At 27.5% G+C, this 24261-nt stretch overlaps 9 protein-coding genes across 15 annotated transcripts; 7 read left to right on the plus strand and 2 right to left on the minus strand.

The window, feature by feature from the left end:
- Positions 1 to 240: 240 nt before the first annotated feature.
- On the plus strand, positions 241 to 2423 carry LOC122537640 (chromatin assembly factor 1 subunit B). The gene is made up of 6 exons (XM_043670986.1): positions 241 to 632; positions 703 to 835; positions 896 to 1199; positions 1268 to 1531; positions 1593 to 1820; positions 1888 to 2423. Exons 1-6 carry the CDS (start codon positions 492 to 494, stop codon positions 2414 to 2416), a joined length of 1599 nt encoding a protein of 532 aa, XP_043526921.1. The 5' UTR covers positions 241 to 491; the 3' UTR covers positions 2417 to 2423.
- Positions 2424 to 2805: 382 nt separating this feature from the next.
- Positions 2806 to 7242, plus strand: LOC122537642 (tubulin alpha-2/alpha-4 chain-like). Of its 2 annotated transcripts, none has more exons than XM_043670988.1 (9): positions 2806 to 2936; positions 5027 to 5249; positions 5318 to 5422; positions 5520 to 5716; positions 5802 to 5894; positions 5991 to 6176; positions 6332 to 6580; positions 6799 to 6962; positions 7042 to 7242. In XM_043670988.1, the coding sequence occupies exons 1-9, from the start codon at positions 2934 to 2936 to the stop codon at positions 7166 to 7168; spliced, it is 1347 nt and encodes a 448-aa protein (XP_043526923.1). In that variant the 5' UTR covers positions 2806 to 2933; the 3' UTR covers positions 7169 to 7242. The 2 variants fall into 2 exon arrangements, with proteins under 2 accessions (XP_043526923.1, XP_043526922.1); XM_043670987.1 differs by lacking the exon at positions 2806 to 2936 and adding an exon at positions 4069 to 4671.
- A 939-nt stretch (positions 7243 to 8181) lies between these two features.
- LOC122537643 (BRISC and BRCA1-A complex member 2-like) lies at positions 8182 to 10037 on the plus strand. Of its 2 annotated transcripts, none has more exons than XM_043670991.1 (5): positions 8182 to 8220; positions 8495 to 8606; positions 8699 to 9000; positions 9090 to 9461; positions 9528 to 10037. In XM_043670991.1, the coding sequence occupies exons 2-5, from the start codon at positions 8519 to 8521 to the stop codon at positions 9906 to 9908; spliced, it is 1143 nt and encodes a 380-aa protein (XP_043526926.1). In that variant the 5' UTR covers positions 8182 to 8220; positions 8495 to 8518; the 3' UTR covers positions 9909 to 10037. The 2 variants fall into 2 exon arrangements, with proteins under 2 accessions (XP_043526926.1, XP_043526924.1); XM_043670989.1 differs by lacking the exon at positions 8182 to 8220 and adding an exon at positions 8236 to 8405.
- A 124-nt stretch (positions 10038 to 10161) lies between these two features.
- Positions 10162 to 11305, plus strand: LOC122537659 (NAD(P)H-hydrate epimerase). 2 transcript variants are annotated; one of them, XM_043671022.1, is made up of 2 exons: positions 10162 to 10361; positions 10492 to 11305. In XM_043671022.1, exon 2 carries the CDS (start codon positions 10508 to 10510, stop codon positions 11210 to 11212), a length of 705 nt encoding a protein of 234 aa, XP_043526957.1. In that variant the 5' UTR covers positions 10162 to 10361; positions 10492 to 10507; the 3' UTR covers positions 11213 to 11305. The 2 variants fall into 2 exon arrangements, with proteins under 2 accessions (XP_043526957.1, XP_043526956.1); XM_043671021.1 differs by having other exon boundaries at positions 10162 to 10354.
- A 261-nt stretch (positions 11306 to 11566) lies between these two features.
- On the plus strand, positions 11567 to 12386 carry LOC122537660 (dynein light chain roadblock-type 2). The gene is made up of 3 exons (XM_043671023.1): positions 11567 to 11727; positions 11801 to 11879; positions 11948 to 12386. The coding sequence occupies exons 1-3, from the start codon at positions 11725 to 11727 to the stop codon at positions 12157 to 12159; spliced, it is 294 nt and encodes a 97-aa protein (XP_043526958.1). The 5' UTR covers positions 11567 to 11724; the 3' UTR covers positions 12160 to 12386.
- A 590-nt stretch (positions 12387 to 12976) lies between these two features.
- LOC122537654 (XK-related protein 6) lies at positions 12977 to 15195 on the minus strand. Its single transcript, XM_043671011.1, has 4 exons — positions 14200 to 15195; positions 13809 to 14130; positions 13579 to 13734; positions 12977 to 13516 (listed from the first exon to the last, which is right to left on the minus strand). Exons 1-4 carry the CDS (start codon positions 14503 to 14505, stop codon positions 13038 to 13040), a joined length of 1263 nt encoding a protein of 420 aa, XP_043526946.1. The 5' UTR covers positions 14506 to 15195; the 3' UTR covers positions 12977 to 13037.
- LOC122537655 (transmembrane protein 138) lies at positions 14307 to 16344 on the plus strand. Of its 4 annotated transcripts, none has more exons than XM_043671014.1 (4): positions 14307 to 14388; positions 15507 to 15579; positions 15639 to 15831; positions 15889 to 16344. In XM_043671014.1, exons 1-4 carry the CDS (start codon positions 14339 to 14341, stop codon positions 15993 to 15995), a joined length of 423 nt encoding a protein of 140 aa, XP_043526949.1. In that variant the 5' UTR covers positions 14307 to 14338; the 3' UTR covers positions 15996 to 16344. The 4 variants fall into 4 exon arrangements, with proteins under 4 accessions (XP_043526949.1, XP_043526952.1, XP_043526947.1 ...); XM_043671017.1 differs by having other exon boundaries at positions 15657 to 15831; XM_043671012.1 differs by lacking the exon at positions 14307 to 14388 and adding an exon at positions 15272 to 15437.
- A 1411-nt stretch (positions 16345 to 17755) lies between these two features.
- Positions 17756 to 20657, minus strand: LOC122537650 (E3 SUMO-protein ligase ZBED1-like). Its single transcript, XM_043671009.1, has 4 exons — positions 19016 to 20657; positions 18514 to 18929; positions 18289 to 18443; positions 17756 to 18221 (listed from the first exon to the last, which is right to left on the minus strand). The coding sequence occupies exons 1-4, from the start codon at positions 20294 to 20296 to the stop codon at positions 17899 to 17901; spliced, it is 2175 nt and encodes a 724-aa protein (XP_043526944.1). The 5' UTR covers positions 20297 to 20657; the 3' UTR covers positions 17756 to 17898.
- Positions 20658 to 20737: 80 nt separating this feature from the next.
- LOC122537651 (GPI mannosyltransferase 3) lies at positions 20738 to 22768 on the plus strand. The gene is made up of 2 exons (XM_043671010.1): positions 20738 to 21102; positions 21204 to 22768. Exon 2 carries the CDS (start codon positions 21226 to 21228, stop codon positions 22693 to 22695), a length of 1470 nt encoding a protein of 489 aa, XP_043526945.1. The 5' UTR covers positions 20738 to 21102; positions 21204 to 21225; the 3' UTR covers positions 22696 to 22768.
- The last annotated feature ends 1493 nt before the right edge of the window (positions 22769 to 24261 follow it).

Genomic DNA, 24261 nt, shown 5'->3' on the forward strand with positions numbered 1-24261 from the left:
CCGGATATACAATATATTTCATAGATCACGCGCTCCATGACACTGAACTTGAATTTTTCATATCTAATCAAACAATATAATATATATATATTAGAGTTATTATTTTTAATATTAGAACTAGATTCATTAAACTTATGCATGATATGTAAATTGATTTTTGACAAAATTGCAAACAATTTGTAACATTTAGCGGTCCAACTTGCAAAAAAATAAAAAACAAAAAAAAATAAAATAAGCGCCAGTTCTATTGATTTTCAATTTTTCGAGACGTTTAAATATCTTTTAATAAATTATTAGTATTGAGTTTCGTATCTATCTAGTGACATCTAACCAAAAGGATGGACGGTTTCGACCCAAGATTGGGTCGAAAAAAAATCATGTGTTTTGGCGGGAATAATATGACATCTTGGAACAGGTTAGATGCAATCTATTATCAGTTGTTGCAACAAACTTTTTGTTACGTTATTGCGTCGTATCTTTGAGTTGAGACCATGTGGTGTACAACGCCTGAAATTTCATGGCACAATCGTGATCCAGTATTAAGTATTGACATACAGACTGGAGTTCATGAAACGCCAGAGAATGAAATTTATTGGCGGCTTGCCACCGGCGGTGCCGACTCGCATGTCTTGGTAATATACAGTTTAAATTAGATATAAACTAGGGTATTGAGCATTTTTTGAATTACATTTTTTAAATCAGATATGGCATTTAACAACGAATGAAAGCGGGGCTGCTACTGTAAAGTGTGTAGCCGAGTTAGAACGACATCATAAAGCAATTAATGTTGTGCGATTTTCACCGTCGAAAGATATTTTGGCATCAGGAGATGATGGTTAGTAATATCACGAAAAATTAATTAAGACGAAGTTTTAAGATTAATATTGCATTTTAGAGTCGATTATAATTTTATGGAAACAAAAGGAAGATTGTGAATTCTTTGTTAATCCTAATGAAACTAAAGATAAAGAACAATGGATTTCCTACAAAGTGTTAAAAGGACACCTTGAGGATGTTTATGATATCAGCTGGTCACCAGATTCTAATATGTTAGTTTCTGGGTCTGTGGATAATACAGCTATTTTATGGGATGTTCAACAAGGCCGTTCTGTATCCATATTATCTGATCACAAAGGTTTTGTACAAGGAGTATCATGGGATCCTTGTAATCAATATATATCTACAATAAGTACAGACAGGTAAAAATATAAAATTTTAACAATATTCGTGATGCCTTTAATGTGTTGACCAAGTAATTTGTTTGTAGAATATGCCGTTTGATTGATATAAATACTAAGAAAACAGTCCAAAAAGTTTATAAGGCAAAAATTCCAACACCAGCAGATCATCCAATAAAAGATAAAGCAGTACGCTTGTTTTACGATGATACTTTTAAATCATATTTTAGAAGATTAACATTTTCTATAGATGGATTATTACTTATTGTACCTTCTGGTATAATTGAACCTTCAGAAACTACTGAAAGAATATCTAATACAACTTTAGTGTTCTCAAGATACAATTTAAAAGAGTACGTTTATTTGTACTATCATATATCATATAGCAGATATAATATGAAATATCATTTTCAGACCTGTCATGCTTTTACCTTCTTTGGATGAATGCACTATTGCAGTTCGATGTTGTCCAATTTATTTTAAATTACAAAAAGATGGACCGACACCAGTAATAGCATTACCCTATAGAATGATATTTGCTATTGCAACTCAACACTCAGTAATGATTTATGATACTCAACAAATTTCACCAATTGCTGTAATATCAAATATTCATTATACTAGATTAACTGATGTTGGATGGTAAGCAATACATATATAATATTATTTTTAAATGAGAAAAGATAATTAATCTATTTAATGTTCTTAGGTCAAGCGATGGTAGAATATTAATAGCTTCTTCAACAGATGGATATTGTTCTATAATACAATTTCAAAAAGGTGAATTAGGTGATGAATATAAAAAAGAAAATAATATCCCAATAAATTCTAATGCTATTCATAATGATTCTAAACAACCTATGTCTAGTTCAAGTGCTAAAGATGTATCTGAAAAATCTGTACCAACCATTGACATAGATAACAGTGCTATGGATATTGAAATTGTAAAATCAAAAGAAAAAGAAATTCTTAATGAAAATCCAGAATGTATCTTAAATCAAGATAATAAATTATTAGATAACACAATTCACCAAGAAAATGATTTAAAAAATAAAGAACCAGAAGATACTGAAGATATTAAATTAGTCTATAATGAAGAAAGTATTACTGAATCTACTAAAGCAAATATAAAACATACGCCTAAAAAAGAAAAAGTACCATTAATAATATCTAATAGAAAACCTCGAAGAGTACAACTAATTACACTTTCTAGTCCAAAGGGATTTAAAAAAGAGTAACTTTTAAATCTGAAACATGATTAGCGATTATGAAATATATTTACATATCTATATATATTTTTGTAATATTTCTTTTTGCATATTATATTTTGTATTGTATTACTATAAATATATAAATTATAGATTTAATTTATGGCTATTACTTTTTCCTACGTAATTTATTTTGTTATAATATGTTTAATTCTGCATGACATTATATAAAATATAATTAATGACATTGACCATAGATTTTATAATCTGAATATTTATATTCATATTTGCTTACATCAAAAAACGTATAAATTCTAATAAATTCATTAATTTTAATTATACAATTTACTATTTAAGTTTCAATTACTGCAGATACTATATTATTTATCATTGACACTTGTGAAATTTAGAACAGATACGTATTATATATCTATGAATAATAATATGGCGTATCGCAGTGATCTGACTATTCGTTCAGTCAGACAGTAGTTGAATCGTGGTTGGTTCTGACACGCTTTTACACGCTTAAGAATTTATATCAACAACCATGGTAAGTTAATTTATCATACATTTTATTGTTATTTTCATACTATTAACAATATAAATATAAATTATAATTATAATTAAAATTATAATCAATTAAAATTAAAATTATTTCACTTATAAAAAATTAATTAAAAACGTTTGTTATTATAAAATATTTTATTTAAAAAATATAACGTAAATTAAACATTTGAATTAAATGATATTACTCGGAAAGATTAAATTTTCAAATTGTTATATGTTAAAATGTTTAATAAATTGCTGATAAGATGTGAGAAACTGTGCAATATTAACATTGTGTATAGCCAGGATATCATGTAATTATGCTTCCTCCTAGTTTAATCGACCGATTAGAGAACTATCAATAGTAAATTGTGCACGAGACAGTTTCTAAAGTTAAGGTTCATACAACGGATACATTATAGTTGGATAAATATTTCAGGGAATCAAAGATTCGATTTTTTTACTAACGTAGCATAGAATCCAATGAACAAAATTCCAACTTATACCTATATTTCAAATTTTATTATTTGATTTTCAATTTATTCTATTAACTGCAATATTATATTATTTAAATTTTAAATAATATCCTTTTAAAATACACTTAACATTCTAATGATTAAATAAAGTGAAATAAACCGCTGCGTTTGTTAGTATAAATATTTCATAATTCACAATCGAAATTCATTCTATCATTATAAATTTTAAAACGAATTTTGAAAAAAGAAATATAAATTTTAAAATTCATATTTACTATTAAAAAAAAAATATGAAAGAAATGTAACAAATCGTTATGAATACTCTGATGTAAATTTATCTGATTTCTTCAAGTATTTATATTAATAGCATATAAATAAACTTTTTCTTATATTAAAAATGGAATCTCTCTAAATTTAATTAGATTATATTTTATAAATGTATTTATACGTGTATTTGAATGCATAATATACAAATGATCGATCGGATTAGTAATTTGTCTCTCTTATTGCTAAGATCATTTGTTTGGTGAATCGCAAAATCGTGTCACGCATAAAACGATGTTCAATCGATCAAGCTGCTATGGTTACAGTATGTCAACCTGTAAAAATCGATTTTTAGCATAATGCACATAGAGAATATAAAGTACCGGAAGCCTCTATGACTCTTCCTATGCACCGTGTGCATGGCGGCGACGAGTCTATCTCTAATAACTATACCCAAGAATGCAGCGTTCTTTTTTAGATCACGATTAAATTATTAAATGAAGATATGGTAGGTCAAGGTAGCTCTACCATTTATTGACAGGTATAACATTGCTTTATACCGATGGAATTTCGACATGTCAGTACGTAATCACATCGTGTTGAGTGCTTTAACTGATTTGGTTTAAGAATCAAGTGATTCGCTTCGTTTCAACTTATCGACATAAATAATAGCATTGAAAAAATTCGAGCTAACTTTATCTCGTTTATTTCTAACGATGAAAATTTTGATTTCACACTCTTTTAAACAAAAAAGAAGTAGTTCGTACAATTTTCATAGTTTGAAATGTTTAACGAAATAAGAACGTGCAAAAAAATCAATCGAACGTAGTACCAAAAAATAGAAAGAATAGACATAAATGGCGCAAACGATTCTAGGATATGTTTGAATATTATTTTTAAATGTTCTTTCGTTTGTGTTTTATAACTTTTTATTAAGCGCGACGATTAAAAGTAACTTGATCCCAAAGGCGTTGTACTAAAAATATAATGGCAAAAAAGGTATGGCATTAATTTTAATTTCTGGAAAAATTAATAGCAGGTTCGGCTGTTTAATTTTTAGTAATACGAATCTTCGACCGTGATTAAGATCGATTTAATAATAGACTGTGAATTTTTATATATTCATAAGAAATTTAAAGATACAAGAATGTATAGAATGCACATAATAAATAAAAATATGTAAGTAAATTCAAAATATATTAATCATTATATTTAGTAAATAAAACAATTGTCTATCTAAGTTTCATTTCTTTTTCAATTTATAAAATCTGATTTTGTATGAAAATCCGCAGTCTAATAATAATACATGATGTTAAAGTAAAGAAATTATTAGATATATTCGTTTATATATTAGCGAGAATGCATGTCCATTCATATTGGACAAGCTGGTGTCCAAATGGGTAACGCTTGCTGGGAACTGTACTGTTTGGAACATGGAATTCAACCTGATGGACAAATGCCCAGTGATACCACTATTGGTTACGGGGATGATTCTTTTAACACATTTTTTTCCGAGACAGACTCAGGAAAACACGTTCCGCGTGCTGTTTTCGTTGATCTCGAACCAACAGTAGTAGGCAAGTTATTGACAAAGACGAAGAAAACGTTTGCATTTCCTTACTAAAGCGTATTTACAATGCTTCAGATGAAGTTCGTACAGGCACATATAGGCAACTGTTTCATCCGGAGCAATTAATCACGGGGAAAGAAGATGCGGCGAATAATTATGCCCGGGGACATTACACTATAGGTACACGTACAATTTACGTAAATCGATAATTTCAACAACGAATTATTGAATTCTCTTGTTCTCCTCATTTCTTCCAATTCCAAATTGTACTGTCCAGGGAAAGAAATTGTAGATCTGACTTTGGATCGAATTCGCAGACTTACCGAACGATGTAGAGGCCTGCAGGGTTTCTTGATTTTCCATTCGTTCGGTGGTGGCACTGGATCAGGTTTTTCAAGTTTATTAATGGAAAGATTGTCCGTCGAGTATCCAAAAAAAAGTAAATTAACTTTTAGTATTTATCCCGCGCCTCAGGTAAAAAATCACTGGGAAATGCAAATTTTAAGTATTTGTTAATAATTGTAGTAAATTACATACAATATGATGCATTGTTTATCAGGTATCGACTGCTGTTGTAGAACCATATAATGCAATTCTTTATACACATCCAACGTTAGAACATTGCGACGTGGCCTTTATAGTTGACAATCAAGTATGTATTCCTTTTCCATATCTATAATATGATTCTTATGGTCAATTAAAGTTCAAGTTAAAAATATTATAAATCTCATGTGTTAATAATTGACAGGCTATTTATGAATTATGCAGAAGAAATTTAAGCATTGATAGGCCTACGTACACGAATTTAAATCGTTTAATTGGGCAAATTGTTTCATCGATCACCGCAAGTTTACGATTTGACGGAGCTCTTAACGTTGATCTTACTGAATTTCAAACGAATTTAGTACCATATCCGCGTATTCATTTTCCTCTTGTAAGTCAATTACAAACATTTTGTAATTATACTAAAAATTAAATTACAATTAGTTAGATTTACATAATGATGTTGCAAAATTTCATCGCGCTTAAACATTAAGATATTACTAATATTACTTCACAAGGCACGATCAAATAGCTTATATTACGTAGGCGACGTATGCTCCAGTCTTATCAGCTGCAAAAGCTGGTCATGAGAGGATCACAGTGGCAGAAATAACAACCTCGTGTTTCGAACCAAATCATCAAATGGTGAACTGTGACCCGCGTAGAGGGAAATACATGGCAGTTTGCATGCTTTATAGAGGAGATGTTGTTCCCAAAGATGTAAATGCTGCGATTGCGGCAATCAAAAGACAAAAGCATGTTCAATTTGTCGAATGGTGTCCGACTGGCTTTAAGGTTTGTTTGTTTAAATAGTCTAAAAAAAGAAAAAAGAATACTTAATACGGCTTTTAGAGCAGAATAAAAAACTGAATAAAAAGCTGAATAAAAAACATTTTTCTGTGTAAAAAGTTTTCTGTAGAAGATATTAATCAAAAGATCTGACTATATTAATAGAAAAAAATCAAATTTTAACAAATAAAGAATTCCATTTTATTTATTACATCTTTGTGTAGGTAGGAATAAATTATCAACCCCCTACTGTGGTACCTGGGGGTGATCTTGCTAAAGTAGAAAGGGCTGTCTGTTGTCTTTGTAACACTACTGCAATAGTTGAAGCATGGGCAAGAATCGATAACAAATTCGATCTGATGTATGCCAAACGGGCATTTGTTCATTGGTAATGCTAATACCCTTCTCATCATTCTGTTGTATCTATTTAAATTTGAGGAAAATTTTTTTTAATCTTTCAAACGTAGGTTTGTCGGCGAAGGTATGGAGGAAGGTGAATTTGCGGAAGCGAGAGAAGATTTAGCAGCTTTAGAATTGGATTATCGTGAGGTTCAAGAAGATGCTGCTAACAGTGAAGAAGAAGAAGAATACTGATTCTTTAAATATATAAAAAAATGTATTATTTACATCTGGCTTTCTGATCAAAATATACTAAATGAAATTAATAATTTACGTATTAATTTATCATGTGTAATTTATATTATTAATGCGCAATACATTAGACAATGAGAGAGCTTTATTTCCTTATTTTAATATCATCATCGATCTAGCATAGAATAAAATGACAACGTTTATAATATGGCACAAACGAGATAATAATAAATATGAAATTATATTTCGACATTACATTCGACAAGATATTTCAATAATAATTTTTACTTTTACAAAGATAGTTACTATTTTTTTTTATAATAGTCTAAAAATCTTCTCTCGATAAGAGAAATAAGAATTATTCGTGAAACAAATATGACTTATTTTGCGTAACAGCATTTTAGCAAGTGATCAACATTTGGATGTGCCGCGGTTCATTATGCACCTGCGCGAACAGTTGCGCATTTGTGAGAAAGTTTATATAAAAATCTTGAAAAATTTTCGTGAAAATCGTTGTTTTTATATTAATAATATACATCCATTGCTATTGTATTGTTCTACTGTGATATCTTCGAAATCAAAATCGAAAATATTATTAATAAAAATTAATGCCCATCAATGGTAATCTTATTCACCGCCATGAAACAATTTTTCAACGCAAGTTTGAAAACTTTTTACGATTACTTATAATAAATTATATATTCTGTTAAAAATTTTATAGTAGTATTTAGATGGTAATATACAGGGTGTTACCTGTAACGCGACGCACGATTTTTCACCCACTTACAGTCATCTGACAAAAAAAAGTTTAGAACAAAAGTTGAACGGTACAAGGGTGCTAAATTTTCCTAAATAGAATACATATAAAACAAGATACCTTATGATTACAAACGAAATATTTATAGAATTCTATATCTTTACTTACATTTATGTTTGGATGTTACAGTTAGATTATTTTAAATCTAAAAGAGAACAGATACCAACATAATTATGTTCCTAGAATAAAATTTAGTAAACTTATTTTTGATTTCGTATAGCATTTTATCAATGATTTGGTATGTTTCAATAATCATAAATCTTATTTATTATCATCATTAACGTTATAATGTATCTATGTATATGGAAGTAATTGAAGTAATTTAGTATATTTCTGTTAAAACAAAATGTCACCAACTGACTATATTCTATTATTACATTGTTTTCTCATCCTAAATATCAAACGAATGTTGCCATTTACCATGTATGTTTAAAAATATTTGTCTAACAATATTAAAATAAAACTATGTAATACATCAAAATATCGTATAACAAAGATAATATTACTTACAGTTTCTGAATATTAAGTTTTTTAAAATGTTAAACCAACAATGTGCAGTTTTAACTGCTATTGACTCGTATATCGAGCCACTTATAAATCGTGTTTTATCAACTGATAAATTTGGTTAGTTCAACAAAATATATTATAATCACTTTTAATTTAGCCACATTATTATTTGCAATAACACACTGTTATTTGTATATTTTGTTTATCAGGAGTTTGCTGTGAAACAATTAAGATAGATTCTATGTCATCCAGTTGTGGAAGTGTACAAGGAGATCGTTTTAAATTATCTATACCCTATGCTAGACAAAATTTAACTTGGAATATATTCTTTGATTCACAATGTCCAGAAATGGGACCTGATTTCATATTTAATGATAATACTTTCTTAGCAGATATGGATGTAGATGCATTATCTACCAAAGTACCTAGTCTTGCTAAATGGAATCCTAATGATGAAAATGCATTATTAAATGTCCTTAAAGAACTTTTATCATGTTATAAGCAACATCAGGTGACTTTACTCATTTTGCTTATTTATTTATTTATTTATAGCTTTTGAATATTGGAACTATATTAAATTTAATGTCTTATTTACATTAGATTCAGTTACTTCAGAAGCAAACTCGGTTACAATTACAATATAATATGCTAATCAGTTCAGCAGAAGTAGAAGATGTTGAAGTAATATTGTTACCATTTAGTTCTAAACCAACCGAAGTTAGATTTCTAATAAGTTTATCAGTAGATCTTTCTCAACTACAAAATCGTACTAGCAAATCAGAAAGTGATATTGTAATGCTTCTTGTAACATATTGTGGAGTAGATTGGAATCGTATTACTCCACAACTTCATTTTTCAAAATCTTTAGAAGAGACTCTTGGCGGAACAGGAGAATTACGTCTACCACAATTTCCATCTGATACATCTCTAGTACAGTATATACTAAAAATAAAAAAATATGTTGCAGGAAAGGTATGTAATTTATTTTAATTGAGATTATACTTGTAGAAATTATCAATAAAAGAAATACTATTTTAGGTAAATTCAGCAATCCAAAGTTTAGAGAAAAGAAGAGATTATATAGCAGCATTTTTATGTATCAATCATTTGTGTATTCTAGAATATGATACTATAAACTGTAAATATGTATCATGTATATTATGTGAAGATGACTTTTATGTAGTAATGCACATTCAACTTCCATTAGGATTTCCTCGAGAAGCACCTATAGTTGAATTTAAGTCAGTATATCATATGTCTTCAGAGCATGTTCCTTACAGTGAAAAAATTAAACATTATCCCTATGATTTTAAATGGCCACCACACCATATGATAAGAGAGTTATATAAGGCCATGTACCAGCAAATTAAGATATTTAAATTAAATTCTATTAAAAATTGTTCAGAAAATCATAGTTAATTTAGTAAATAATTTAAATTATTACATTTATTTGTAACATTAACATAATTTTCTCATTGTATATATTAGTTATCCTTTCTAGACAAGTCTAGGTAAAAATAATCATAAATATAGCATTACCAAAAAATTTATTAATTTTGTAATGTTAATATTTATTTTCTGTAAAATTGATAAAAATAAAAAATTTTCTACTTAATATATGCGTAATTTTATATGTAGAGTGAAAAACATATAAAACGTAAATTATCAAAAATATTGTGATAAATTTTAGTTACGTGATTCAATCGATTGTCGTGAAAATAATTTACGAAACAGTTTTGAAGGATGCAATAAAACTAATTTCATACGTATAATTTTAAATGCAATTACTGAAAAATATTACTAAATAAAACTAATTAACATTTGAAGTATTTGTTGATATTAATAAAAGAAGCATTCAGTTTACTGTAAGAGGTTATAATATTTTTTTTCATTATATATTATATTTATAATAAATATAATAAAAGTAATACATGATATCATATATTAAGGGTTGCATAAAACCCTTTCCTATAATAAATAAATTTATTTTTTCTGTTGGAAGAATTTCATATGTCACTATGGTGAAATACTTGAATCAAACGGAAAGCATCAATGTAGACAAAGATTTATTTGAGAAATATAAATTTAGTGTCGATCAATTAATGGAACTTGCTGGCCAAAGTTGTGCTATTGCTATTGCCCGTACTTATCCATCACTTAAAAACTCTACACAAAAGATTTTAATTTGTTGTGGTCCAGGAAACAATGGTGGTGATGGACTTGTCTGTGCTAGACATTTAAAACAATTTGGATATTTACCTGAAATTTATTATCCTAAAAAGACAAACAATACGTTATATGAAAATTTGCTACATCAGTGCATTGAAAATGATATTCCTTTGCTAGAAGATAATGTAGAATACATTGCTTCGAAGCAATTGCATCAATTTGGTCTTATAGTAGATGCAATATTTGGATTTAGTTTTAAACCACCTGTAAGGGATACATTTATCCCTATTATTTGTCTGTTGCAAAATACAACTATTCCAATTTGTAGCATAGATATACCATCAGGTTGGAATGTTGAAGAAGGACCACCTACAGAAGGTGGGATAAAACCAGAGATGCTTATATCGTTAACAGCACCAAAATTATGTGCTAAAAAATTTGAAGGAAAATACCATTACTTAGGTGGCCGATTTGTTCCTAAAAAATTGAATGAAGCATATAATCTCAACTTACCTGAATATCCAGAAACGGACTCAATTCTTTTATTAAATTAAATCTTTGTGTAAAATTTAATTATTTGCTTTTTTTGTATACGAATATATTTGAATATTAATATGCGCAATATGTACAATAATCGAAAATAAAATATTTATAAATGTTTTCAACAATTAAATTATTTCACATTAATATGTATATTACATATTTATACATTATTACGTATTATGTAATGAAATAAGTATAAATAGTGATAATTTTTTATTTATGTATAACATTCAATAAATATTATATTATTAAAAATTATACTTTGTTTTATTTTAATTAAATAATTTAAATCTACCGCTACATGTACGTTTTCCATGTATCTAGTAGTAGTACCTAGGTGGCGGTTAAAACCTAACAAACTAACATCCATATATGCTATCTTCATTGTAATATAAAATATATAAACTAGTAGGCGGTACGATCCAAGTAACGTTTTGTCAATACCAAATTTGTTACAAGTTATTATTACGAATTTTATAATTAATATTATATTTAATACAGTACAAATTAATAAGTTTAAAAAATGGTAGGTTAATGATAAATTATTTGCTTTTGGATATATTATTTTATATGCTTTAGATTAACATATCTTTTCTAAGGCACAAGAGGTAGAAGAAACTATGAAACGTATTCAATCACACAAGGGGGTGGTTGGAACAATTGTAGTTAATGCAGAAGGTATATGACATGTTAATATGGCTGATACTAATATGATATTATGCAAGACTTAACAAAAATTTACCTAGGTATTCCAATCAAATCTACATTGGATAATACTACAACAGTTCAATATGCAGGATTAATAAGTCAACTGTCAGACAAAGCAAGGTCTGTAGTAAGAGATTTGGACCCAACAAATGACCTTACCTTTCTACGTATTCGTAGTAAAAAACATGAAATTATGGTAGCTCCAGATAAAGAGTTTATACTTATAGTAATACAGAATCCAGTTGATTGATAACCGAAAGAAACAGTAATATATAAAATATATGCTTTGCTAATTGTTAATTATTTCATATAGCACATTTCATTTTAGTGCTATCTACATAATATTAATGTTAAAAACAAAATATCGTTTATGTTTTAAATTAATGGTAAAGAATGTGTTTTATAATGTCATTCTTAAATATCAATGTTTCAAGCACTGCAAAACAATTAAACATAAATATAATTAGATCACCTATAGAAGCAAAAGTTATTTATTGACATTGCAATTAATATATATATTCAAAGAATTTTTATTATGTAATTAATACTTCATATTATTTCAAATAAATTTGGGTTACTCTAAAATTTAATAAACTTTATATTTATTTTAAAAAGTTTCATTATTGTATATTCAAAAGTGTTTTCAAATATATATTGCATTTTTGTAAATATATGTGTAGATGAAATTTAAAATTTTAATTAGAATTTCGTATAAAAAGATTTATAATATATAAATGATTAAGATATTATAGAAATAATTGACTTTATTTATTACAAAAGTATATAAAATACATCTATTGAAGAGTATATTTGGAGTACTTAAACTTAATGAAGAGAAATTTGGAGTACTTAAACTTAATGTTACAATTTTTAAGTTTGAGATTTTTTTCATTTTTATATATTTATGTTTTAAATACTTCTATATAGAATTGATAATGGTTATAAAGAGCATAATAAAAACTGTCTACAACATGTAGTATCAAAATTATTTACTTAAGATAATTTTTTTGACTTTAAAATTTATATCAGGTACAAAGTTAGAAAAATGTAAAAAATAACTGATAAAAATGGATGATTACTAATAAAAATTACATATTTACAACATTTTACGAATAAAATGACCTAAAATTATATATTTACACAGTTTTGATGTTTTAAAGAAGGATGGAAAATGCCATAATAAACAATCATAGCTGTTACACCTAATAAAAATGGTACAATACAAAAAACAATGAGTACATTGAAGTACCAAGCATTTTTAACTTCATCTGATGAAGTATATAGCCAAATTGCAATTGCTATTAAATTTTCAATAAAGCATATTACATAGAAAAGTACATGTTTAAGGAACGTATTACCATCTACTGTTTTCAGATATATAAACACATGTATCACACCAATTACCATGGAAAATAATATAGAATAAACGCGTTCTTTAATTTTTGGGGAACAATGTGGAGCCTGATTAGAATCCTTACAAAATTCCAATATACCACGGGAATCAATAATGATCCAAATAGTCATACATATCCAATGAAAAATACAACCAATAGCAGTATATAATGGCCACAAACTTGCCAAAACACTTAGAGATAATATCCTTGAAACTAAAAAACTTGTTAGAAATATAGATGTTATTTTTTTCTTTTATATAAAGCAATGTACATACCCGTAGTACAAAAATGCCATAAAAATTGAAGAACTGTTCCTGTGTTGCCAATATTTAATTTATCTTGTTGAACCAATCTAATGCTACGATGATAACTAGCCATTGCCCATCCCATACTTCCAAGTGAGCTAACAATACTAGCTACCTGATGAATAACTATAATTTAGATGAATATCAATTTTGTTCTGTTAATTAATATTACAACAATAGCTATATGAAAATATATCTACATTCAAAGTTAATATCATTGTGGTAATGTTTTAGCAATATAGTTAATTGTAAAATTTGTTGAGGGGCTGCTTCAAGAAAACATTCAGATACTCTTAATAATGCGACATCCTGATCTTCCTTTAGCATTTTAAGGTAATATCGCTTTTGAACAGTACGGTCACCTTGTTTTTCATATTTATAAGCATTAAGAGCATATTTTAATGTTCTGTAATAACGTAATACTGGTGCTAATTGAAATATTACAACTACAATGCAACATAATTTTTTTGTTAACATTGCATGTACACAATTAAATTTGGAAGGATTTGTTGTTTCATTTTTCTAAAAGACAGAATGACTTGAATTAGATGTTTAATAGTATCATTGTTTTTACTAAATATAATTTGTTACCTTGTCATCTTGTTGTTGCATTCTTCTGCTGATTATACAATTTATAAATGAAGGTAAAAAAATAAAAACTGTTGTCCATGTAAAGTATATTATTCTATTATGTAATAAATATCTTATAGCAAGATTAATATCAATTGCCATGTCTACAATATGTGTAAGGATTGAAGATACCAGGAAAAAAATATCCAGGTATGTTATAGTTGGATTTTTCAAAGGAACATCTACATCATCGACATTTAAATCCAACACAGGAAAAATGCCAATAACTTGTTTTGTACGTAGATGTTTATTACTCTGAAGTTCCATATTTAATTATTATCAAATATCTCCAGTAAAATACTCCACATTCAAAAACATATTAAAAATTCCTAATTGTAATTCTTGCTTTATTCATTGTTTATAACATTTTTATGTTGATATAACCTTTGTATAAACTTTATTTTTGTATTCAAACATTCGTTGTTTTATTGTTTTCACAAAATTTCTATTAAATATTACTTTTACTTTACTAATTGTCTGTAACGAAATACGTTTATATCTATTTTAATTGATATATAAATATAATTTAATACATTTCACATCTTATTTCTTTTTTTCAATCAAACAGTAAGTCACAAGTGCAAGTGATACACGATAGTGTGTGAAACTTGATGGCATTGTTGAAAATAGAAATTTATTGGAGATTTAATAAAATTAAAAAAATTTATTTTATGTCAAACGTCATAAAACATTTTTAGGTAAAAAGTATATATATATATAATATTGCCTTGCAAATTGACCGCTGATCCAAATTATCCCAGTTAACAGAATCCGTAGAAAGGCTCGAGTAAAATGAATCGGAAAATATAGTAGTAGTGTATATCAAACATAAATAAAGTTGCATTTGTACTTCATGAAAATACTTCAAAGATGATGAGGATAACAATGATCAAATATTAAGGTCAATAGTAAGGTATAGTTTCTGGTCAGTTAATGAGGCAGTATTGTTTATATGTATATTATTTTGCGTTGTCATGACAATCCATAGAATCTAATGACATGATCGTATGTAGAATTGTGATTTTACGAATTATTATTCATTAGTGCATTATCTTTTTGTAATAAATGAGTATAATAAATACTAAAAGATATCTAATTACTATAATCATACAATATTTGATACTGTTTTTTGATATTTTTGTTAATTCGTTTGCTACTTTCTCTCGAGCGAATCCAATTAATTTGTTAATTCTCTACATGTACGTACTGTTCATACCATTGATATAATAAATACATGTATTTGAATTGTATTTTTTTTTGTTTTTAAGGGCTCAAGATGTTTGTCTTATCACGACTATCACACTTTTACTAGTTAACTTTTTTTCCACTTACATTTTTCAGGTAAATATCATTGAAAATAATAACATCTGACAACTAAGTTTAAATAATATTGTAAAAAGTATATCTTTCTCACACAGATAGGATTAATACAATTATTATATACAAAATTTCGTGTAACATTAATATTATGTATCATATACATAACATTAAGCATTAGTCTACATACATGGGACATTAAAATACATTGGTCATCACCTCTTAAATATTATTGGACTAAAGATTTTCATGTCTTTTACTCATTACATAGAGGAGGTAATATATTTATAATAAAATTTTATGTATATGATGTATTTATAATTTTATATTTAGTTGCAGTTTTACACTATTATCTCTATAAGAGGGCATCTCTTAGACTTGCAGATCCAAGGTTCTATGAAAGTTCAACATGGATTCAAAATCAGTTCAGTTTGCCATAATATTTATGAACAAATGAAATAAAGAAACTAATAAAAACTTTTCATTTGTACTAAGTAAAAGATATTGAAGATAAAAAAATTTTCTTACAATTTGTGTAAATATCTTTATTTTACTTTGTTTATAACAAGAATATAGTTGAAACAGAAAATTGAAGTGGTATAATTATTGTATTAATTTAAATGGAATAATTTCTTTTATCTTAATTTGAATTTCTCAAAAACATTTATCTGATATGCAAAATGAGTCAATAAAAATGTCCATCTAAAATAACTCATTTTCTAGTGATTTTATAAAAAAAATTTTTGAAATGAAATTTTTTATATGCAGATTTTATAAAATTAGAGTTAGAATTACAATTAGAATACCTCTTAAACTAATAATTTTTTGATGTTTATAGACTACTACTTTTTTTATACAAAATATTAAGCTGCATCAAATAGTGGAACAAAAAATATCAATATAATCATTCCATTTAAAAAACTCAAGATCATCTTGATATTTTCGAAATACTATATCCAAAAATCGAAACAAATTTATCTGATTAGACCCTTCAAGCACAATAAATTTCATTTCAAACATTTTTTTTTTTAAATTACTAGGAAGCAAATTATTTCAGGTAGATGTTCTCACTGACTCATCATATGTAGATATATTGCAGATGTATATACAATATATAATAGCAATTAATTTTCAATATTATTTTTAAGAATAATTCATTTTATATACAGTATAAAAAGTATTATAGTAAAGTATTTTTTACAATTGTGTTGATATTTTACAAAAATAAAATGTAAAATTTTATACAATTTATTATAAATATAGATTAAATTAATATGAAGCATATGTATGTGTAACTCATATTATACAATATTATATTACATTTAAATATTAAATTAAGAATCATTAAACAAATAAACATATAAAATATACTAATAATATTATGATATATGTCCTATTATTCACAATATAAAAATATTAATTTGTACTAAGTTAATATTTCTAAAATATAAATTAATATCACAATTGTTTGAAGTGTATTAATAATAAAAATAGAAGTGAGAAATAATCAAATGATTTATTTATTAAGATCATTATTTCTGTTATTATTACTATTAATTAAAGAAATTACGAGAATTTTTTTGAGTTGGTATAAAATTTACAATGTTATTTAATTTAACATCTGTATCTTTAATATATACAAGTAAATTTATTACAAATTATTTATTAATTATTTCACATTTGCATTTCAACTTTAAGTCGAGTATTAACAGTATTTCTTTGCAAAAAATATAAAGATTATATGAAAAAATTTAATTTCGCATCTTTATACAATATTTATACCGTCAAAATTTTATTTTCAATGTTTTGTAATATTTAAAAATTTTTATAAAGATTAATACATCATACGTGTAAACAGAACATTATTATCTCTATAGTAATTTCAATAAATAATATTTTTATTTATTTTTTATTTCTCAATTTTGTGTGAGACTATTTTGATAGCCTTTTTTTCTTTTAAATAAATACTGTAGATTTATTTGGATAATAAATCAAGACATATTTTCTTATTTAAAATGTAAGATAACGATTTCAAAATATGCAATTTAGATTTTTGTGAAAATAAATATATTTCCTTTTCATAAAACATTTAACAAATGTATTTGTACATTTTTCAATTTTAATTTTTACTTTTAGAATCTATAAAATATTTTGATAGTTCAATAAAAATAAAAATGAAAATATAAGCTTTATACAGTGGCTAAATAAATTATATATAATAAAATTGAAATACATTGATATTAAAACTAATTTAAATTAGCAGCTGACGATTTGAATTTACCTATTAACTTAAGTTATATAAAAGGAACTAATGTTATAATTCAGTGAAACTTAATGTCTTCTTCATACAGTATGATTACCATGAAGGAAGAGTAACTTATCTATTAAATGAGGAGGTAAGGCCGTTCGCCTCGTATCGTATAAAACTTGTATCTCTGCTGGAATTCTAGAAGGTGGTGCACAACATGCAGGTACACAATTATATTTACAAGCCAATTTACCCAAATTTGGGCATTTTGCAGAAATTTTGGCCCACCATTGGAGAGGGCAGTAATCAAGTGGTGCAGTAGACTCAGAATGATATTGTACAAGTTCAAGGTCTGCCTTTTCTTCTGCAGGCATCCCACTTTTTATTGAACATAATCCTCCAAGCAAAAATTCCATGCCTAAATGTAATTAAAATATATTCTTTTGCCAGTGATTTTAAGGTCAAAATCATTATATAATATTTACCTGACACACGGCTTTTCTTAGCCAATGGTTCTTCTTCAACTTTTATATTTATATTATCACCAGATTCTTCTTGTATTAGTTTTGTCAACATTTCTTTTATGTCAGTTGCTACTGAATTTTTATCTTCTTCAGTAGCATATGGTAACTGCTTAAACCTAATATGTCATGCAACATTATTTTTTAAAATTTAAAATAAAAGTAATATAAATAGTAATGTATAATTACCTTGGATCTAACGTAGTTGCAATTTGAAGTAAAAGAGTGACATTATAATCTGCATATCTATCACAAAGCATATCAGATAAAGATTCTTTGAAAGCCTTTGCTTTTTCACTGTCACTTTCTTTTATTTTAAGATGGGAAGATACAAGCTGCCAGAGTAATGGTTTTAATAAAGATATTAATGGCATTTTTTCCTCACTAAGTGTCATAATAGTAACTTTAAATGGCTCAAGCACATTTACAAGATCTTCTATGATCTTCCACTGATCATTTGTTAAATCAATTACTTCTTGATCAATACCTTCCATGCTTTCTAAAATAGATGTTACAATATTGCGACGAAGAACCATTTGTTCAAGCATATTATATGTTGACGTCCATATAGGTGGATAATCCATTAACATAGCATTCTCTTCCAGCTGCAATTATATCAAATACATTTTAAAGCAAAAAGTTAGTACATTTTTTTAAAATGATTTATTTACAATAATATTTTTTTACTTACTTCCAATAATTGTTCTTGCATAGCTAATGCTGCAGATGCAGCTGGATGACTTATAATAGCTCCGATAGCTGCTCTACATTTTGACAATATGGTAGCAACTTCTGGACTATCGAAGCAAGCTTGAGCACACACTTGTAAGGTATAAAGTAAACAAGGAACTAAAGTTAATCCACGATTTGTTAAAGCATTCAGTAATTCTATCCTGGATGTGGCTACCACTACTGCAGTTACTCTTTCTATTTTCAAATCCCAATCAAGTAATAAAGAATCTATCATGTTACCCCAATGAGATTCTTCCCAATCTAAAGGGGCATGAATAGTACTTAACACTTTACATTCTAACACTGGTTCACCAGAGTTTTGATAATACACAGAAACAGTAACAAATTTTTCATCAGAATTTGATTTCCATTCTTCGATAGTCAAACCTACTTCACTTGTGATACAAGACAGAGTTGTTGCTACTGATTCGCGGAAAGTATCATAAATCTTTGGTATTATTTCCTCTTCCAGTTTATTTTTACTAGGAATCTCACAAGGTGAACGTAACGTTGCAACTAGTCTTTGAAAACCACGTCCTTCCACTACCTCTGGTAATTGTAAATCCATAATAATAAATTCAGCTATGGCATCTGATACAGTCTTTCCATCAATGCTTGACTGATTGATGGGATGATCCTCCGGCATGAGAAAAGCCAGATTTTGACTATTGTTCCCAATGTTGGAACCACTTTTAATCATCACTCTCAAGGGTTGGCCAATTGTGATATCATCTTCAATGTTGGACAAATTTATATTTGGATCGGTTACAAATTGTATATCTCCATCTATTTGGACGGTGCCATCCGCATTGGTAGTGTAAATATGCTGGGTAGAAGTTAGACCTGTTTTCAATAATTTTTTTTGCGCTCTTCTATCTTTTGTCTCCTGAGAAAGTACCTGCCTGCGTGGAGGATTGGTGGCTTCCAGCTCTAGAAGTTCTTGAGCATGTTTATTTTGTAAGTGCATGCGTAAATTACTGGTATTACGATTATATGCAATCTGTGTTTTACATAATATGCAAACAATTTTTACTTTAGTGAGAATGTCTCCATCATCCGTAGCTGGAAATCCGAAAAATTTCCAGTAAATACTTCTCATCGACATAGGCACTACTAATTTCTTATAAGTGTAAGTATACTTTTCTTCCATCATTTTGGCGAGTACCATTTGCATTTCACTTTTCGAATCATCTGTGGCAGATTTTCCGCTGTTAGGTAATGTTATTGGTTTACTTTCCATAATTGTAGATGAAAATACATAAGTGCCGGCACGTCGTACTTTTCACTTATTAAAATACATATGTACGATATATCTCGTTGTTATAATATTTCATGATGTTTCTCCTCATCAAAAATGGAAGATTTTCGTTGCATAATTTAAAATACATCTGTTTATGAAGATGCACGTTCCTTTTTACACGTCAATCTTTCTCTATGGTTATGAGGGAATAACGAATTTACCGCGAATATTCCGATATCTCAAAGCAGCAGTTTGACGAATTATTTTACAGATATCGAACTTCAATTTCTCGTTTCGAAAAGAACGATGCACGATCGGTTATCGATCACCTCTCGTAACGATGCTATCGACTTTAGTTCATTTGCTCAAAGAAATATCGCTACGTAGACCTCTCAACTAATCGATTCCGTAAAACAGAATAGTTTCAACGAGGCGACATCTGTATCGATTGCTCGATAATATCTCGTATTGTTCTTCAAATTAATTGCAAAACGTATATAAAAGCAGAAAATAAGTAATATTATTCGCTATTTAAGCATAAAATTAATAATTGAAAATTGCATGCAAGACAGTTTGTTAATACTAATATGTTAGATATAATTCTTTCATCGAAAGTAACGACGATGATTTATTCGAGAGATAAGATATCCTTGCTACGTACCAAATACTTGCGTGCTGTGTTATTGTAAATGTAACATTTATAATATTGTTAATAATGATATTAATAAGAGCAAAAGGATTTTTGTAAAAGGATAAGTAAATGCGGCAACTTCGAATGAAATAATCAGTTCTGAAAAAAATAACCTGTAATTTCATTTTTGTCACATTCTTTTTATACTTTTATAAACATTGTTTAGGATATATTATATGGTTTTTTGTAATTTTTAAGAACACTTCTATCTTTAAGGAATTATTTCGAAACGCAAGAAATGCATATATCGAAGAAAACAAAAGTACTGTCTTGTTTGATAATATGGAGGTTAATTTCCGTCTTTGTCGTTCAAACTGCCCACGTACCAGATGAATATTGGCAATCGTTAGAAGTTGCTCATCGTTTAGCATTTGGTTATGGATATCTTACATGGGAGTGGGTCATGAAAATTCGCAGTTACACATATCCAGTTTTGTTATCCATTATGTATCGCACATTAGCATTGACATCATTAGATTATGTAATAATTTTAACAGTACTACCTCGAATATTTCAAGCAGTTATAAGTGCTTACGGAGAATACAAATTTTATAAATGGACTAAGAACAAATGGACACTGTACAGTTTATGCATAAACTGGTATTGGTATTATTGTGCCACTCGTACATTAATAAACACTGTAGAAACTGCATTTACTATGATAGCTTTATCTATATTTCCATGGCGAGACAGTAACATCAAAAGTGTAAGATATTTATGGATTGTCGGATTTTTATGTATGATTAGACCTACTGCTGCTATTATATGGTTACCTTTATGTCTTTATCATTTATGTACAAGTTTACAAAATAAGTTAATGTTAATACGTCAGTACAGTATAATATGTGCTATCTGTTGTTTCAGTTCAATATTATTGGATAGTTATTATTATGGTATGTTAATTATTTCTCCTTGGGAGTTTTTTCGTGTGAATGTACTTTATAAGATTGGAGATTTATATGGAACGCAACATTTATTATGGTATATTATATGTGGATTACCGGTACTTTTAGGATGTTATTATATTATATTTTTATTATGTATTTATCAAATAATGAAACATTCATCCATTTTTCATCGTCAAGCAGTTATGTTAATTGTTATAGGTTGGACACTTGGTGTTTATTCTCTGTTACCTCATAAAGAATTTCGATTTTTATTACCTCTTTTACCAATGTGTCTATATATATGCACTTCTTGTACATTCTCTTTGAATGTGAAATTCATAAAAACAGCAAAAAAAAGTTTTGTGGGGCTATTAATATTAACCAATGTGTTACCTGGCCTTTACTTTAGTTTAATACATCAACGCGGATCGTTAGATTTAATGAACCTCCTTCATAAAGAAATTATTAATACTGATAATAACAACATATTATTTCTGACTCCTTGTCACGCTACTCCTTTATATAGTTATTTACATATGAATGTATCTACCAAAATATTAACTTGTGAGCCTAATTTCACTAATAATACAAACTATATGGATGAAGCAGACATATTTTTTGCAAATCCAATGCAATGGCTTGATAAAACCTATAACAGTAACAAAAATATTACAATTCCCAATTATGTGATATCGTTTGATCATATTGTACCAAAAATAGGTCGATTTTTGAAACAATATCAATTATCGTCCCAAATTTTTTATGCGCATTTTCCACAATTAAATTATGGAAAATATATTTATGTATATAAACGTAAATAAAAAAGGGAAAAGAAAGGTATAAATAATAGATACAAATAATGAAAAATATAAATAAATAAAAAAAAATGAAAAAAGGATATGCATTTATTGTATCTATTATCTTAAAAAATTATCATTTATAATAGTATATATAAGTTAATTTAATTGTATGTAATTCAATTATTGTCATAATACTTAATATATAATTTGTTATTTTTATTTATTTTCTGAAATAAATACATTCACAATCAATAAGTGGAAATAATAATATAACATGTTTATAATAATATAAAATCTAAGATTCTGTGGATTTAAGAATAACAGATTATTTATGTAAACGAAATTGAAGTGAAGAAAATAATGAAGAATAAGAAATGGTAGAATTCCTGTTGTTATCTTTTGTAAAATGGAGGATAGTAGGAGAAAAGAAAGATAATGCACAAATTTTTTTGAAAACATTAACAATACTGAAGAATAATAATATTAATAGTCATCATATTAATTATCATTTATAATTTAATATTATTTTATCACATTATTTAAATTTTTAAATATCTATGTAACAATTTTCAGTTTATATGCAAATAAAAAAGCTTTGTCATTACTTTAACTGATAATTAATTTTCAATGAATGAAACAAAATACATAAATGGGCACTTTCTTAAAATTAAGAATACTATAATATATTCGTATAATATATTTTATACGATTTTAAGAAGAGAAAGAAAGAAGAACAATGAACATAAGTAGAAAGAAATTACATGAGAAGAAATGAACAGAGAAGGACAACAGAATTATCAGTACTAAGCTAAATTCAAGAATCGCGATCGTAACCGCGAGTAAAGAAAGGCGGACGTGGTAAAGTAACGCAAAGTAAAGTAAGGTAACTCGTGGCTATAATCGAAGGTACGGTAAGATGGTGCAAGTGGGATGGAAGAAAATATAAAGAGGGGACTGACTACATGGAGTCAACGTTCCGAGCGGGTCAGCGACCAGCTCTGTCTTTTTCTCTCTTACATTCTTCTCCTTTCCTCTATCTGTGTCCTTTCCACTATCGTGATATTCTTCTTTCATAGTTGTCTTTCCGTATTAGAAATTTTGTTTTATACTTCGTTTCATTGGACGAGAGAATCTTAAAATGTCTTATCGTTCGAAACATATCTTCAATGAATGCTCGTCGTCGGATTCAAACAATATATTCGATGATTTAAATATAATAACGAGGAACACGATTCATCACGGAAGAAGTATCGTGATTTGTGATGGTTTGAAAGTTACGTACGGCTATGTGTGTAGGTACGTAAGACACGAATATAATCCTTGTCGGAGAGAAAGTTCTGCACAACGGTGAATCCGCTCCCCTTCCTTCTCTATCGTGAAAGAGCATCCAAAACGAATTGTTTCATCGCGATGTATAGGCAGTCTAGCAAAATTTCAGATGATGGATAAAAACTGAAGATCGATCCTGTTGTTTCAATCTAATGATACGAAATTCTCGAAAGTTTATACATTATATAGGTATTACGTTTTATTTTAGACGTTTTACATCTACGTTATGCATTTTATCGATTCTTTTTAAATTTTTAT

This window comes from Frieseomelitta varia, unplaced genomic scaffold, assembly GCF_011392965.1.
Source record: "Frieseomelitta varia isolate USP_RPSP 00005682 unplaced genomic scaffold, Fvar_1.2 scaffold_923, whole genome shotgun sequence".
In the NCBI taxonomy this organism is placed as follows: Eukaryota; Metazoa; Arthropoda; class Insecta; order Hymenoptera; family Apidae; genus Frieseomelitta; species Frieseomelitta varia.

Bases quoted from the DNA above. Each gene is read 5' to 3' on its own strand.
- LOC122537659 (XM_043671022.1), top strand. From the start codon at position 10,508: ATGGTGAAATACTTGAATCAAACGGAAAGCATCAATGTAGACAAAGAT.
- LOC122537650 (XM_043671009.1), bottom strand. From the start codon at position 20,296: ATGGAAAGTAAACCAATAACATTACCTAACAGCGGAAAATCTGCCACA. The intron at 18,930-19,015 runs GTAAGTAAAAAA...ATATAATTGCAG, and splicing joins TGCAAGAACAATTATTGGAA to CTGGAAGAGAATGCTATGTT. The intron at 18,444-18,513 runs GTAATTATACAT...ATGACATATTAG, and splicing joins GCAACTACGTTAGATCCAAG to GTTTAAGCAGTTACCATATG.
- LOC122537654 (XM_043671011.1), bottom strand. From the start codon at position 14,505: ATGGAACTTCAGAGTAATAAACATCTACGTACAAAACAAGTTATTGGC. The intron at 13,735-13,808 runs GTAGATATATTT...TCTAAATTATAG, and splicing joins CAATGATATTAACTTTGAAT to TTATTCATCAGGTAGCTAGT. The intron at 13,517-13,578 runs GTATGTACATTG...CAAGTTTTTTAG, and splicing joins ATGGCATTTTTGTACTACGG to TTTCAAGGATATTATCTCTA.
- LOC122537655 (XM_043671012.1), top strand. From the start codon at position 15,304: ATGAGTATAATAAATACTAAAAGATATCTAATTACTATAATCATACAA. The intron at 15,438-15,506 runs GTACGTACTGTT...TTTGTTTTTAAG, and splicing joins AATTTGTTAATTCTCTACAT to GGCTCAAGATGTTTGTCTTA. The intron at 15,832-15,888 runs GTAATATATTTA...TTTTATATTTAG, and splicing joins TTACTCATTACATAGAGGAG to TTGCAGTTTTACACTATTAT.
- LOC122537651 (XM_043671010.1), top strand. From the start codon at position 21,226: ATGCATATATCGAAGAAAACAAAAGTACTGTCTTGTTTGATAATATGG.
- LOC122537642 (XM_043670987.1), top strand. The intron at 5,895-5,990 runs GTATGTATTCCT...AATAATTGACAG, and splicing joins CCTTTATAGTTGACAATCAA to GCTATTTATGAATTATGCAG. The intron at 6,963-7,041 runs GTAATGCTAATA...TTTCAAACGTAG, and splicing joins AAACGGGCATTTGTTCATTG to GTTTGTCGGCGAAGGTATGG.
- LOC122537660 (XM_043671023.1), top strand. The intron at 11,880-11,947 runs GTATATGACATG...AAATTTACCTAG, and splicing joins AATTGTAGTTAATGCAGAAG to GTATTCCAATCAAATCTACA.
- LOC122537640 (XM_043670986.1), top strand. From the start codon at position 492: ATGTGGTGTACAACGCCTGAAATTTCATGGCACAATCGTGATCCAGTA. The intron at 1,532-1,592 runs GTACGTTTATTT...TATCATTTTCAG, and splicing joins TCAAGATACAATTTAAAAGA to ACCTGTCATGCTTTTACCTT. The intron at 1,821-1,887 runs GTAAGCAATACA...TAATGTTCTTAG, and splicing joins AGATTAACTGATGTTGGATG to GTCAAGCGATGGTAGAATAT.
- LOC122537643 (XM_043670991.1), top strand. From the start codon at position 8,519: ATGTTAAACCAACAATGTGCAGTTTTAACTGCTATTGACTCGTATATC. The intron at 8,607-8,698 runs GTTAGTTCAACA...TTTGTTTATCAG, and splicing joins TTTATCAACTGATAAATTTG to GAGTTTGCTGTGAAACAATT. The intron at 9,462-9,527 runs GTATGTAATTTA...ATACTATTTTAG, and splicing joins AAAAATATGTTGCAGGAAAG to GTAAATTCAGCAATCCAAAG.